Raw genomic sequence first — 15,456 nt, 5'->3', positions numbered from 1 at the left:
ATGTTACTCACGATTAAACAGCCAGTCCATCACGGCTACAAGTCTTTTCATGACTATTCTCCACCAACACCACCATCTAGCTCTCGTTTCCCCCCGGCGGTGACAACTACTAGCTCTTCAGTCTCTTTACCAACACCATCACAATCTCTTCCTTCTTTAGCACTTACAAAATCAACAAACATGTCCACTCCTCATCGTGGATTACCCCCTATGACACTGCCACAACCACCACAACCCCCGCAGCAAGCAGTCCAGGCATTAAATCAGCCAACGGGCCCTTTACAGTTACCAGCTCCACCTCAACAATGGCAAGGCGCTGAAGAGTCAATGAGGAATTGGCTTCAAGCAAAGGCCGAAGAGGATAAACGGAAGCAAGAAGAAGAGAAAACGAGGCAAGAATCACTGAGGTTGGAGCAAAGAAAAATCGAGCAAGACATGCTCCGAACGTCCCTGACGGGAGGAATTCCTCCGTATATGATTCCCATGGTGTTTGCCGGAATGGGTGGTGGAAATTTACCTAACGCTAGCTTAGAATGGGCCCAACACTACATGGCTCAAGCACATCAACTGCAACAGCATCAAGTCCAACAGCAACTAGTGCCTGGGCAAAGTCAGCATACTTCACCAGAACAATTGCAGCGTGGAGACTCTCGGCCGGTATTTGGAAGTCAACATCCAGTGCCTGTCACTTTACCCTCAACACCTATAGGACCTACGGGCCCAGGATTTCTTCCCAATTATCAAATGTCCCCAGCTTCAAGATCTAGGCAGACTGCAGGATCCCTAGCTAGAGCGACTGCAAATTCTCAACTCCCAAGATTAAATACAGGAGAAATGCTCATCCAGCCACCTCCAGCAGCTTCTAACATGCAAATATTACCAGGACAATCTGGTCATCCATTAGCACAATCGCAAAGCGCTCAGCAGCAACAAGAGCCTCAATCTTCGCCCTCAATTTACTTTCATCATTGGCAACCACCCACATCACAAGCAGGTACGAGCAGCACCCATCAGCCTCCGGCACCCTCAGGCAAGCTTTCATAAATCTTCTTTAATTCATTGTATTAATTTTTTGACTAGACCATGTTTCTTCACCAAAGAAACGAAAAGCGACAGGGCCGCAACAACCAGCCCCGCATCCAACATCACTGTCACAGTATACTTCCCCTTCGTTCTCACAGACAGGATCTTCGGTGTCGGGTACGCCATCAAGCAGACGCCGTGGGCATTCAAGGAACCGAAGTGACGTTTCAGCCCGTGGAGCTGATTCATACGGCCGCCCTTCGAGTCGGCATAGACACACTGAAAGTGGTTACAGTACTCAAAGCCTAACTTCACCAGTTCACTCACAGAACCAAGAACAAGCTTCGAGGCCTGCAGAGTCACGCAGACATTCAGGCGGCTCGAACACTGTGTCATCTTTGCTCGAACAAAGCGATTCTAGACCACGCGCGCACTCTCAAACCCAAAGCCAACAAAGCCAGTCTCAGCGAGACCGAGAACGTCACTACTCTGGAATATCGGAGATTGGACGCGATGAAAGGATCATAGAGGGGGACGAGGCACGACGTTCTGGCAAGCGAAACGATGGAAGAAATTAAACACGTTTCAGAGACTTGCCGATCATTTACTTAGAGGGAAAGACTTTTCGCCAACGAATTTTCCCAAAGCCACAAGATTTTATAACTTTTTCGATTCATCTATCATCGAATATGCTTTGTCCATATACAGATGTTCAATTTCTCTTCTATTCTTCGCTTCGATATTGATTGTTTAGAAGATACCCATTACTTTGCGCGCCTTTTAACTTTGACTTTTGCTTTACACTTTACCTTCTGCGCACCGAACTCTTTTCTAGAGCATTTTCTCACATTCTGTATATCATTTTTATTGCCTGTTGACAGGGAATTCAATTCTTGTATCACTGATCCCTTCTTGTCTTCTTTTTTTATCTTTAAACTTTTTGTTCTGTGCCTCAGCTGCACTATTTCTCTTCAATCCCGGCACTGGAATTCACAGGGCTGGTTCAAATTACATGCACATACTTGTTTCTATTCTTAATCTTGTGGTGGATGTATATTCCAATTTGGGCAGGTATATATAAAGGTTTAGGTCTCGAGTCGGGAGATTGAGGTGCGTGGGAAATCAATCATAGGTAGTCAGGTGCCAAAAAAGGACCTACGGGGTCAGCCTGCATACTGTGTCAAATATCTTTGACATAGGCAAATCGCCCCAGATGAGAAATCAAATTCAAATAAGCAATTTCTCAAGAATCCTTCGTTCCAAGTTTCCTAATCCAAAGTGTTCAGGCATCAAGAATCGTGCCAAGTGCGTCATGGAGCCTAATGAAGGCAGGAAAAACTTACTTTTTCCTCAGTCAGCCACTTCAACCAAAAACGCGTACTTTCATCCTGGTCTGGACCTGGAAAAGGAAATGGTCGTTAATGCCCATGTTTAATAAGAGCCGCAAGTATTAAATGGCAGGCTGGAGTTAAACAGTTGAGAAATAACGAATATGATTATGCGTGTTTCAGCGCGCAGGAAACCGAACCGTGGTCAGCGCGGAAATGGTAAGCAGGGGCTCGCACGGCTTATATATTAACCTTTCTTGAGCTAAAGTGTATGTAATTACAATCTTCACATAGTTGGAAAGCAACATGGTTGTGCAGTAGTTTATACATTAATGGGCGCGTACAGATATCCTTCGGTATCATGCGTACAGGAAAAAGGAAAAGGGGTGGCTACAGGCCAGGTACAGTGCATATTCTAATGTATTAAGCTTCGTACGATTTAGAGTCGATACAGATCATCCCATTACTTTCTCCTTACCTAGCGATGGATTAGAGGAGGGGTAAGACGATAAGAACGGAACTTTGCCAAGCTTGCAATCTGCCAATCTTCGACCATGGTCTCGACCTGCACTGTCAAATACAAAGGTCTCCTGGCTCGAATTAGCCTTATTAACAGGGTTCCGCAATTTCGTGCATCGTGGAACGTTCACATTCGGGATGTTACCATGGATGTATCATATCCTCATCAGGAAATCCGCTTCAAAGTCGATCTGTCAACGTGTTTTGCTACAGTGTGAATACCACGGTGGCGCAAGAGCATGGATCTCTCGTCTTTTCCTCATGGCTACTCAAGGATCTGTACATTATCACTCATGCTCCTATTGACGGGAAACTTTCTTTCTTCATCACATATTACCAGCCGTGTTATATTCAATTTATATAATTTTAAAAAGGTAAGCAAAGCACTATAACAAACAACCTAATTGGAATAAACATCCCAATTAGTACAAGGTCTTGTAGCATATAGATTGAAATTTACCTAAGTTCAAGCCACAAGCTACCCAAATGATTTCCTATATCCAATTCCAGGCGTTCCTCAAAAACCACGAAATCAAAACAAGATCGCTTTTATCGCTCTTTACCCCCTTTTAGGTCTGGCGCTTCTCGAACGGAGATGATCCGAGAGATTGGGCAATGGACGTGTTCGGCAGGGCTGCAGATCCTTGTCTGGCACAAGGTTTGTTAGATTAGATTGTGAGAGATTACCCGATTTGTGCGTGGGGTCTAGTGGAGATCGTGTTTCGAATTAAGTGATGGTTCATCTCAAAGCGGTAAATTGTGGTGAATTCATATCGTTGTTTAATATGTTTTTTGATTGCATTCTGTGAATAACTGCAGGTACGGTTTGGAAAAGGAAATTTGATCGTGTATGCGAATGCTACTGGATTGCACATATCCAAGGAAATCTAGAGCTGAAATGAGGTGATGGATTTTTGAAAGGGATTTCAACTACATGTGGATTTAAGTAGAAATGGGAGGATGCATTCTCGAACGGGAAGATATTTCGGCCCTTTCGGTAACACTCGAAACGGAAAATAGCTGCATACATGTCGGGACGAGAGACAAGTCTTGGCGACCAAATCTTACCCGTCACAAAAGCATTGTCCATAGGTAGGCAGTTGAGATACATCATACATCATACAGATTGCAGGTATGCTAATAAGCCTAGGTACAATTTGACCTACATCTACCCGTAAATTTTGGGATAGCTATTTATAGGATAGGCACGTTGCAATTACGACATCTAAAAGTTCTTGTCGGTGTTGATCCGACAACATGCCCATGTTACCCTTTCATCATCAACTGTTTTGTGTACTTCCAGTACTACTTACTGCAGGTTCAATCCCGGACGGCGACGTGCCTTTCTTCGGCGACAATCTCCCGACGGAAAAATGACACGAATCTCCAAACTTCCGCTTTGTATGTACACAACATGAGACTTGTACATCGTAGCTCGCAGCATGAAAACACCATGCAAAACACGTGTATTCCAAAGCGTCAAATCGTATTACAGCATTGATATTCTCCAAGAACGGTAGGTCGTGGGGAATGGATTTCCTGCTCAATTAAGCGAGGCCCCTTTCACTCCCGCTCACATTAAATAGTCTTCAGCTGCCAAAATAAATGTTGTATCCGGAAACAGTCTAATTCTATTCGGAAGGTTCAAATGACGAATGTGTCAGAAATAAGACCTCAGTCTCGAATGATCTCCTCGAATTACTAGATTGGAAACATTCGCTCATCAAACATACTTTTCTAAATCTTCTGGAACCCCAAATCTTCTATCTCAAACCTTCTTCTCCACAGACGCGCGCCCTGTACCACAAAGCTTCCAGATACCCATGAGATCAGATCTACGCCAAGTCATCACATATAGGGTAGAAAAATATGTCTCTCAATCTCTCCGAAAACCCTACGTATACCGGTAGATGAGCATGTCATCAAACAAGGCTGATTTGCCCTTATTGTCTCAAATTCTCATTGAGATTTAAATGTGCGTAGATCAGTGGATCTGATTTGGAGGTGTAAGCGTTTCATATTTACGAAACGTCGTAAGTACCGAGACGACGACTCCACATTGTAGGTAAACGAAGTAAATCAGTGGGTCGCGAACACGAACTGGTGAGTCTAGGTTTTGGTCCCTTGATTTTTTGGGATGAGAGAGGCGGAGAAATTATTTTGCGACGGCGTGGAAAGAGAGATGTGAAGTTGATCTGTATATTGTAGATACGAGATAGAACATTCTGTAGGTAAATTCCTGGTGATCTTCCCTTGCGCAATGAACAATTGTGACACATTTGGCATGAGTTCATTTGAAAACCCCACTTTCGATGCCATTATGTCTAGAGAGGGGGTTTTTCTGTGAATCTGAATCCGATTTTGGTGTATTATATATGAAATTTGGCTCGAGAAGAAATTTGGCCGGCTCTATCTCTGCTTAATCTCGTTGTGTGATCAGTATATTACCTGCGAATGGTACGAGTGTGCTGTGCTTATTTCGGATGACAAATGGAAGTTCAATTCAAGTTCTGGCAATAAATAAATACTCGCGGATAGACAAAAACAACTGCAAATTTGATTGTTAAATGAATGCGAGGAAGTCGGTCCGGCTTTCAACTGCTGAATGTCAAGGAGTACCGAGAGAGACAAGTCTATCATAGTCAAAAGAGGTCTTCGGTCATAAGCCGTGCCGCTCAATTTTGTAACATATCAACTGTATCACCTTACAAACAGATCAAACATAATTCACTTGAATCTCAGCATGAAGCTTACACTGATTTATACGATGTTTGCATATATTTTGAAGATACGTAGCCCTGAATACCACAGGATATTACTTTCAACGCCATGATGATTGATTTCCAGCAAATTCTATATCTCAGTCACAGTTCTTCCTGCTTGTTTTTGAAAAGGAGCAGTGATGTCTTTTCCCAGTGTAGTTGCTGAAACTCCCAAACATCCACCCATAAACAACATCTACACCACCTCATCTTCACGCGTCCCATTCCTTTTCATACCTCTCCAGTCATCTTCTAATTCTGCTACTGCTTGGCGGGCTTATATAGAACGACCATGTTTGCCCCATTTTTCAGCCCCTTGATACACTCTTCAAGCGTATGTCCACCCTGAATCTTACATTCGAAAATCGTGTCTTCTTTTCTCGGTTTCGAATGATATGGTTTCTCCTGTCTCGTGGAATCTGCGCTGGTCTGGTATGTTGTGAACGTAGCAGGCTGTTGCGTCGTCTCATTGGCGGTGAAGTGAGATGGGCTTGAGGACACGGTGATTGCTTTGATGATATGATTGCCAAAGAAAATTCTGAGGGTTTGAAAGACAATTTTGCGATAAGATGGTGAAGATTTTGGTTTTGGGAATAAATTGTTGTGATCTTTGAATGCAAGTTGAGATATGAAATTGTTTTTCTGACATGCAGACGATAAAATGACCTTTCAAGATGAGGATTGTGTGGTTCTCGATGAGATTGATACCAATGCGGAGGAGGGCTTGATTTCATTTGTTCAATTACCCTCACGGAGATGGTTATTAATACTGGTATGTGTCTGACTCCGCTGGAAGAAATATTTGAAGAGTCATGTTTATGAATCATGAAGCATGAGTAAAGTTAAACTCTAATGTATGTTTGGTCAGATTTTGCCAATTCACTATCTGTGGTGTGGAAATTACCCATCTTCAAGATCAAGTAAATGTTTGAATTTTTCAAACTAGAGTGATACAGCTTCCTTCCTTCGTCGCTCTAACAACCTCTTCATCTATAGTTCCGTCAAGATAACAATCCCCAATAAACCTATACAGCTGAGCATTGCTACTTTCACTGTCAACTTTTCTCAATACGAACGGCGAGTTGGAATTTTTCAAGACCCAGACCTGATCGCCAGCCTTTACCTGTGGGTAACAAAGGCCCATCTTTCCGTTTTTCGTGATGTAGAAACAACGGCCCGTGCTGGCTATCTCAAATGCCCCTCTGTATTCTTCTTGCAAATTCCACACATCTCCGCCCAAGAATTGGCTCCATTCTTCCACACTAGGAAGATCGTTTGTCTTGATTTGTCTCCATCCATGGTGACGTCCATGCAGAGACACTCCGTCAGCTATCTTCGAAGCACATATGACACGGGATAGAGCCACACGAACAGAAGTCTCTCTACAAATTCCTACTATTTTTTCGCATAAACTTTTCCAATTCAATAATATATCCTTCAGCGCCTCCGCCGGAATATTAACAGTCGGCAATAAGGAACCTACGGTCGAAATTGTGTCTACCCACTGTCCTGATATTGAGAGTTCCGGTCCGTGAATTTGAATTACTCCGAATTTTTTACCAGATGCCTCACACAGCGTGGATGATGAGATTCTTCGAATCACGGCTTCGACCTCCACGAGCGGTATGGTAACTGAAAAATCAGGAACCCATGAAGGGAGGTTTGAATGATCCGAACCAAACGCAGGTCCTATCATGCATCGATAATCATTACCAGTCTCTTGCAGCATCAGTTTGAACACTTCTGTATATAAATCGATCCATCTGGCGCTGTAGTTGGGCCGATACGATTTCATGATCAACGACTGAGCCATAGCAAGAACCGAGAATATTCTATCCCGCGGCTCCATACAAACTCGATTTGAGAATGTCAGAACAATTTCATAGAAAGGGCGGTGTATTAATTCTGGAAACGCCCGTATCGTATCCTGACAATAGAGAGAGTGATCTTGCAACGAACAATCTTGCCTAAACCTCTCAATCAATTCAATCTGCAAGAAAAATTGGTCGAGAGCTAAGGTTTTTAATCTGGGAAAAGCCCCGAGACTATTCTTGCAGCATTGTGTTTCATTGAAAGTATGACATTTGCGGTTTCTTTGAGCCGAGATCAACGTTTCAAGAGTCGACCGCCAATTCCCATAGCACAAAACAGGATCGGGAGACAAAACCGCCTCTTGAACAGTCCATACTCGTGTGAACCAGGTGCTATTGGCTACTAGCAGAAACTTATCCCAGAGATCGTTGAATTCACTGTTCTCTTCAAAACAAATCTGTCCAGAGTTTGCTTTGTAGTACCCAGCTAACTCATGATAGTGCTTGTTATCTGAAAAGTGTCGAATCAATTGAAACGGATCCCCTATGGTAGGAATGTGATTGGGTGGCGCTCCAAGCCATATGTAAGCAAGTGAGCATCTCGAATATATTTCTCCTAGGTTTGCTAATTGACTAGCTATCTCATCCGGATCATTTTGGTCTACGCATAGAGCATCAATCCAAAGAACCAACGGGTGGTGCGGGTTTCTGACGTGCCGAAGACAAGTAAGTAAGCTCGCATGGATAGAAACTTCGCTATCATCAACTTTGATGCGCTCTGTGGAAATTTCCGTACCCCAGACATAGGACAAGCAGGTGTAACCGTTGGCGGCTGCACTATCCATGGGCTCGACACGGATCGTTGCACAAAGTTGTTGGTTTCCAGTTCCAGATTTCAAATGCAATAGTCTGAACTTTGGTTTGGCTGTGTGGTCTTTGCTTGTGGTTGCTTTTTCCATGGTTCGGACGTCTTCCGGAGACGTTGGGATGATGTCGATGATTTTGAGAATATCAAGGAGATGATGAGAAGCAATGCTGCAGATTGTTTGCCAAAGAATAAAGATTTGATAATAATATGACAGATAGTTCAGTACAGACGTTGATTTGCTTCTATTATTTCTGTCTGAAAGATTAACTTGGGAAGGTCGTATTTGAATTTGTTCAGATATTCGCCAGTAAATCTATGTACCAATGTCTAAGAAAAGCAAAATTTTCAAAGGGATTCTTGCACTCACAAACCCATGGTAAACTAGAATTATGAAGGTATTGATTCATTCATGATACCTTATGACTGTGTTTCATGACGCCTCAATACAAGCCGACTTGCCGATTTGAAATTTGGATTGAATCGTCATCATGGCTTGAAGAATTCTGTATGATCGAACCTTCATTGAACAGTCAGTTAATGTTACAGTCATCTCACATTGGATTTATCGTATCTAGTTTCGAGCTATCTCGTAGGAGCGACACCTGACTCTATGGATTACCTGTATTATCTCTTACCTTGCGTCCATCGCGTCCAGAAAACATTACCAACACCATGCACACTCATGCCAGAATTCTGTCGTCAAGTCGTACAGCCAGCTAATGGCTCCCGAAGCGAGAACCATGGCCTTGGGACACCAGGATGGCTCAAGAAATGACGTTCATAGAAGATTTTGACATGTTGTGCCTGGCTACATTCTCCTGGCACTTCAACAACCTTTGCCTTAAGCCTATGCGGAACAAGACTTGTCAATCACCAATTTTGACCGCCATGATCTCGAGAGCTGATTCATTTTCATTGGTTTCGTTGCTGAAGTTATAGCACCAAATATGCACCTTTGAACGTCTCTTCACAAACCGGAAGCTTTGGACTGGAGATTACCGTTGATGTTGCACTACCTCGTGTTCTCACATAAGCATCGGAGCCTCTTTTCAAATGGCGAAGTACATCATAGTACTTGCAAGATGTCTCGTGAGATGAAACACTCTGACAATTGAGTTTTCAATATCGTCGTCGTAGTACAAATCCCACTTCTCTTGTGGTCAGTTCATGCTAGTCTATATAAGGCTTAGCTCATCTGCCCCGCTTTTACAAACGTCAACGGACTGACAAACTTACAAACCCCGAACTTTGAGCTTTTATCGTCAAATTGTATGCTCAAATAACCCTCAATGACCATAAGGCGACTTTGATACAAAGTAAAGAGTTGGAATGCCTCCAGAGTGTACAAGTATATCGACACTGAGGAAAGTTTGTGATCATTGTCGAAGAAGAAGTAAGTCTTTTTGCAGATACCCACAGTTTTTGATGCAGTAAAGGAGTTCCGAGCATTGACCAATCAAAGGAATACGATGTGATGGGAATTTCCCATGTAAGCAATGCGGGAATGCATCGTTAGCATGCAAAAGAGAGCACATACCGAAGAGAAGGGGACCCAAACGTGGAAATGGTAGAGTGATCAATGAATTGAGAGCTCAAGATGGCGGGGATATCAAAAACTTTGCAGAAGTCCGTGACTCGGGCTCGGGTGGAAGCAGTACCGGTCCAGGATCGTGAGTAATTTCAAGTAGTCCTAAAGCAAGTTCTATTGTCCCAGGCTGGCGAGGATTGTTAAACTCGAGAAGGTGTTGAGGGAATGTTTGAGAATGTTCAAATTTCAACCATGTCACGTGGATTGTGACCTCTCTCTATCCCATCCCATTAGCGATTGTCCACCAGCTGATATGTGTTATAGAGTGGATATAGATCGTTGGGTTTCGGATACTGCTAGCTCTTCCGCCGCTCAAACATATGTGGGAAGATCTGCACGGCATCCAATCATGTCGGATATCTCGACCATTTCCAGTGATGAGCCAAACAGTATATTTACGACCGATCAATTTAGGCCCACATCTGTGAGCTACATGTATCTAATCCCGACATGCCTTGATCTTTTTCTTGAGCATATTTACCCAATTATGCCTCTAGTGCATATGCCCACTCTACGAGCCTCAATAAATCGGCCATTGGAAATGCACGAGAAAAACCTTCTTTACTCGTTATGTGCCATCACTTCAACTCATATGTCGGGTAAAAGCATACTAGCTCCAGGACCCCCTTCGTGGGAAACTGCTGGAAGATTCTTCCTTGACGAGTGTATAATGATTCGACGGGCTTATGACTTCATCGAAGATAAATCGTTGTCTGCTGTTATATCTTCATATTTCGTATCGACTGCATTTTTCGAGTTGAATCAGTCCAGGAAATCTTGGTACTATTTGAGAGAAGCAATGACAATGGCTCAAGATATAGGGTTGCATGAAGAGCATAAATATTCCGGTCTTCAACCTGCTGAAGAACTGTGCCGTAGACGAACATTTTGGATTCTATATGTTACAGAAAGGTAAGTCCACTCCATCTAAAGATGTGAGGTTCTAAAACGGCCTTAGGTCTTTTGCGATTCTACGTCACAAGCCTCTCACCCTTTCGAAGACACCGGCTCTGCCCTCAACTCTACATGATTATGAAAGCCCGGAAATTCATTCTGGGTTTATGCACCTAGTACAATCTTACCATCTGCTAGACTCTAGCTTTGTAGACTCTTGGAACGAAGCCTCTGATGCGCCAGTTTCGACTCTTACGTACACAGCGCTTCAACAACAATTAAATCTTCCTCACCCTTCTCACTTGTCCCTTGCTACCATACAGAAAGCTGATATTCTCGTTACCCAGCAATGGCTTCGCTTGATTGTTTGGCAATCTTCGATGCGTCAAGGCTTGCTCTCTTCCACTGCCGTCGATGAAAGCATGACTTTTCGATATCCTCTAAGCATCGCTCACTCTCTCCTGAGTGTCATATCCTCAGTACCCATCGCAAGTATAGAAGTCCATGGAATGGGTATTTTCGAGAAGATTTTCGAGATTGGTAACTCTATGGTAGACGTTATGCAAGCTTATGGATCACAAATTCCACACGAAATATATGGCATTTGTCAAGACCCATTTGATGTATTCGTGAGGACATTGAGTCAGACACCGAACTCTCAACGTCAATATGCAGCTCTTCTGCTCGCCAAAGTGACCGAAAAGCCGGAAATCCAGAGATTTTCTCATAATTTGACGAAAGTACTATCCATCAATACCGTTCCTGATGCGATTGAATCGAATGCAAACTTGGTGCCACATATACGCGAACCGCAGTGGAGGGGAAGTATCGTGGGCGAACTTAAATCTGATGATGATGTGGTGCACAGGGTAGAGAAAGAGATCCACGGACAGACAGATAACAATCCAATCAATGGCATTGCGTCATCAACGATTCAATCTGGTAACATAGGAAGCAGGGGAAGCGAGACATTCATGCTGCAGGCTCCTAAGTGATCCTCAAGGATACGCTCACTACTTGCGCGAGCAGACCCATCGTTGGAATTCCTTACCAAACCTTCGATGTATCGATAGCAGCGGTTCTATCATTACATTGCCCTTTCTACGGTAGCAAAAACAATACTTGCGTCGGAAAGTAACGGAAAATTATGCGGAACCGACGAATCATCACCAATTTTGAGTGTAAGCTGAATTTTTCTGGGGCTACTTCAAGAAAGATTGACTTCGATCTTCCGGCCGCAAAGGACGGCCGCAAGGGACGATTCGACATATTTGATCATCTGGGCCTTGAGGCTGGGCATCGAAAGGGTGGATTGCACGAATATAGGTTACGTCAAGATTCGATGGCACGAGAACAGTTTATGTCGAGGGCGAAAATGCCATCGTCACAGCCGTGATCAAATCGTGCTTGTTGGGTTAACAACATAAATTCCTATTTCAAATAAACAGCAGACGGACAAATTAATCAAACACTAACACTCGGATACATACAACCCGAAATCATCGAGATCTCCTTTTGCACTAGAAGTGAATGATTCTTCGGAAATGGAGTATTAGATGGGAATACAAACGAGAGACATTGAAATATTGGCCCATTGCACGTTCCAATACCCCGGCAAGACAACGTTAGAAAAGTGTCACGACGATTGTATTCCGTCTACCGACGGTCTACCACCATTTTCTGTGTTACGTGATGTTATTCGGGTGAAACAAGTATGTTATCTTTCACTCGTCATGGACAGGAGAGGCTTGCGCCATAGCTCGATGCAAGCTTCAGGTGTAACATCATCACGTTACTACTTATTTTCATTGTTATGGGTTTCCCAAATATTTCGAACACTACATCGATATCCGTACACTTTTGCTCGTCGTCTTCTTACTTCATGCATCCCCCCTGTACTGATGGAGGTTTGGTGTGTCATCAATTTTGACTATGAGGTCATTATCGCGAATCATCGATATAGCTAGAGCTTTGGTACAATGTTTTCTCAAGCGGATAGTTATCTTTCCGATTCTATCGGCCCCAGCGAAGGATAAGGCTGGCCCGACGTTGATGTAACGTAATGGCGAGAAGTATCTCTATCAAACCTATACTCTGGGGTGACAAACTATTCATTTGGCTGATTGGGTGACGCAAGTAGGTTTCCACATGTCGATTTATCCGTAAATTTCGATTGTGAAGGCTGTAGCGAGTAGATAATAGCAATTTATGTAACTTTTACTGTCTTCAATTGAAGTGATTGCGGCAGTATAAGATCTCCCTTCCTCTCCCCCATTCTCTACCATCAAACATAACCCTCTCTTGCCTTGAAAAATCATTTGTACACCTTCTTATACATACAAAATGGTATCTAACATCACATTCCTAGCGTTCATTGCTTTATCTGTACTACCCATACAAATACTCGCATTCCCCGCTAAAGCTTTCGAGGCAACTGCTATGAACTCCAAAATCGCTTCGTTAGCCAAAGCTGCATATGAAGAAAGACGTGCAAAACGCAGCTCACCTGGGTTTAACGCTGCTGCTCAAATTATAAATGTATCCGGGGAGCATGCATTTGTGCCCCCCGGCCCCAAAGATATGGTGGGTTCAATCCTTCAGACCTCCGCATTTTTTGTGCTATAGTGAGTCAACAGTATCGATTCTAATGCTTCCATTAGCGAGGTCCTTGCCCAGGCTTGAACGCGTTAGCGAACCATGGCTTTATACCTCACAATGGATTTGCTACCATTTCTCAAATAATTGATGCCAACGAAAGAGTATTTGGAATGGTAAGGATTACACTTTCGAGAACTGCAGATCGATACTAAGATTTTCGAAGGGAGCAGATTTGGCTATATTCCTCACTGTCTACGGCCTTGTCATGGACGGCAATCCTCTCTCTCTTAATCCAGGTTGGAGCATTGGTGCAAGCCCCACTCAAGGACAAAATATTCTCGACAACCTCTTTGGTCTACTTGGTGCCCCTCAAGGGTTAATCGGCTCGCACAATAAGTATGAAGGCGATACTTCACCCACTCGCGGCGACCTTTTTGTCTACGGCAACGCCTGGGTCCTTCAAATGCCTTACTTTCAAGAACTATTTGATCTGCAACCAGATAAAGAAACTGCCAATTACGATATTGGGGTCATGTCGCAGCTCCGCCAAATCACTTTCGAGAGAAGCGTTCGCACGAATCCGTATTTCTTTTATGGTCCGTTTGTGGGCATGGCGGTCAGTAATGCGGCGCAGAGTTTTATTTATAGATTTATGGCGAATCATACTGCGGCGCACCCCGAGGGGATATTAGACCAATTCAACCTGAAGAGTTTCTTTGGCGTCACTGGAGAGACTGGATATTTCGAAAAGAAAGATGGATGGGAACGTATCCCACCTGGTTGGGGACGACGAGCTATTGGTGACGAATATGGTATTTTAAGCTTAACAGAAGATATATTATATTTGTATGTCCCATCCCATCCCCTCTCTTCCCTCTCTTTCCTCCCCCCTAACAAACCAACACAACTAACCCCCTCCCCCCAAAAGCGCATCCGAATACCCCAACACCCTCACCGTCGGCGGCAACACCGGCACCGTCAACTCCTTCACCGGCGTCGATTTCTCCGATCTCACCGGCGGCGTGTACAACCTCGAATCCCTCTTCGAAGGCAACAATCTCGCCTGTTTCCTCCTCCAAAACGCCCAATTGACCGCGCCGGATTTTCTGAAAAACGTCTTTAGCGATATCACCGAGCCGCTGGGTATCTTGTCGTCCACTACCGAGGGCATCTTGGGCTCCATTGGAGGCTGTCCGCAATTGATGGATCCGGATCAGTCGAAGTTTCAGTTTTCTTCGTTTCCGGGGTCGGGGCCGACAATTTGAGGGGGTGGAGTGGGGTGTGGAGTGGTTAGTGGGGATTGACAATTGGGATGACGAAATGGGATGGCATGGCATGGGGAGGGACGATTTGATTGAGCATAGCGTGGGAGGAATCGATTGTATTGGTGGATGGGTTTTCTCTTCACATTAGATGTGGTTATATTTATTTGTAGTTCATTCGATATGTTCTCCGGTGGTTTACTCTGTTCATTTCTTTTCTCTGTTTATCTACCTATTAGGGTTTTTTGGATGGATGGATCAACTCGCATTGGTTTATATCCCGTAGCATACTATCTATCTATCTACACTCTATTTATATACTTTATTCTTAACCCACGTAAAAGTTTGTATATATACTAGGTGCCCAATCCATACAATTCAGTTCGAGTACATTCGCCTGCAATCTGAGGGGAGGGGTATGCGATGAGATCAACTCATAACAATCACAAGAAAGACTAGTTCTTCGAACACAATAACCAAAGCATCAAGAAGGCTAAAATCATAAAATATAAATTCTTTCTATTTAGAATCTATTTCTAAAAAGTAGCTAGCAAAAAAACAAGCTCTTCAAAATAAAACTCTCGCTATCTATTTTTCAATAACAGAACTAGTATACGAGTACAAATCGCATATGTGTGTATCTAAGTCGCAATAAGCAAACACCAGCCAGCAGATTTTAGACAAATCTAGGTGCATAAAAATGCATCCTCTCAAACTTTAATAAGGGTAAGAGGTATACAGTAATTTTTAGTAGACTCTTCCCGGTCTCTCGACTCCTCTATCCTTCTTCCAAACTTCTGAAC

At 43.5% G+C, this 15,456-nt stretch overlaps 4 protein-coding genes across 4 annotated transcripts; 3 read left to right on the top strand and 1 right to left on the bottom strand.

Moving 5' to 3' along the window:
• Positions 1 to 1,601, top strand: EAE98_000740 (uncharacterized protein; the record flags this gene model as incomplete). The annotated part of the gene is made up of 2 exons (XM_038948358.1): positions 1 to 1,030; positions 1,081 to 1,601. 2 exons carry the CDS (start codon positions 1 to 3, stop codon positions 1,599 to 1,601), a joined length of 1,551 nt encoding a protein of 516 aa, XP_038814624.1.
• Positions 1,602 to 6,569: 4,968 nt separating this feature from the next.
• On the bottom strand, positions 6,570 to 8,402 carry EAE98_000739 (uncharacterized protein; the record flags this gene model as incomplete). Its single annotated transcript, XM_038948357.1, has 1 exon — positions 6,570 to 8,402. The coding sequence occupies one exon, from the start codon at positions 8,400 to 8,402 to the stop codon at positions 6,570 to 6,572; it is 1,833 nt and encodes a 610-aa protein (XP_038814623.1).
• Positions 8,403 to 9,640: 1,238 nt separating this feature from the next.
• On the top strand, positions 9,641 to 11,788 carry EAE98_000738 (uncharacterized protein; the record flags this gene model as incomplete). Its single annotated transcript, XM_038948356.1, has 4 exons — positions 9,641 to 9,704; positions 9,774 to 9,981; positions 10,164 to 10,811; positions 10,858 to 11,788. The coding sequence occupies 4 exons, from the start codon at positions 9,641 to 9,643 to the stop codon at positions 11,786 to 11,788; spliced, it is 1,851 nt and encodes a 616-aa protein (XP_038814622.1).
• A 1,348-nt stretch (positions 11,789 to 13,136) lies between these two features.
• On the top strand, positions 13,137 to 14,677 carry EAE98_000737 (uncharacterized protein; the record flags this gene model as incomplete). The annotated part of the gene is made up of 4 exons (XM_038948355.1): positions 13,137 to 13,376; positions 13,454 to 13,564; positions 13,615 to 14,237; positions 14,320 to 14,677. 4 exons carry the CDS (start codon positions 13,137 to 13,139, stop codon positions 14,654 to 14,656), a joined length of 1,311 nt encoding a protein of 436 aa, XP_038814621.1. The 3' UTR covers positions 14,657 to 14,677.
• Between the last annotated feature and the right edge of the window lie 779 nt (positions 14,678 to 15,456).

This window comes from Botrytis deweyae (genome assembly GCF_014898535.1).
Source record: "Botrytis deweyae strain B1 chromosome Unknown BDEW_002, whole genome shotgun sequence".
In the NCBI taxonomy this organism is placed as follows: domain Eukaryota; kingdom Fungi; phylum Ascomycota; class Leotiomycetes; order Helotiales; family Sclerotiniaceae; genus Botrytis; species Botrytis deweyae.
Note: the sequence above shows the minus strand (reverse complement) of the source record. Positions and strands in the feature narration are given on the sequence as shown.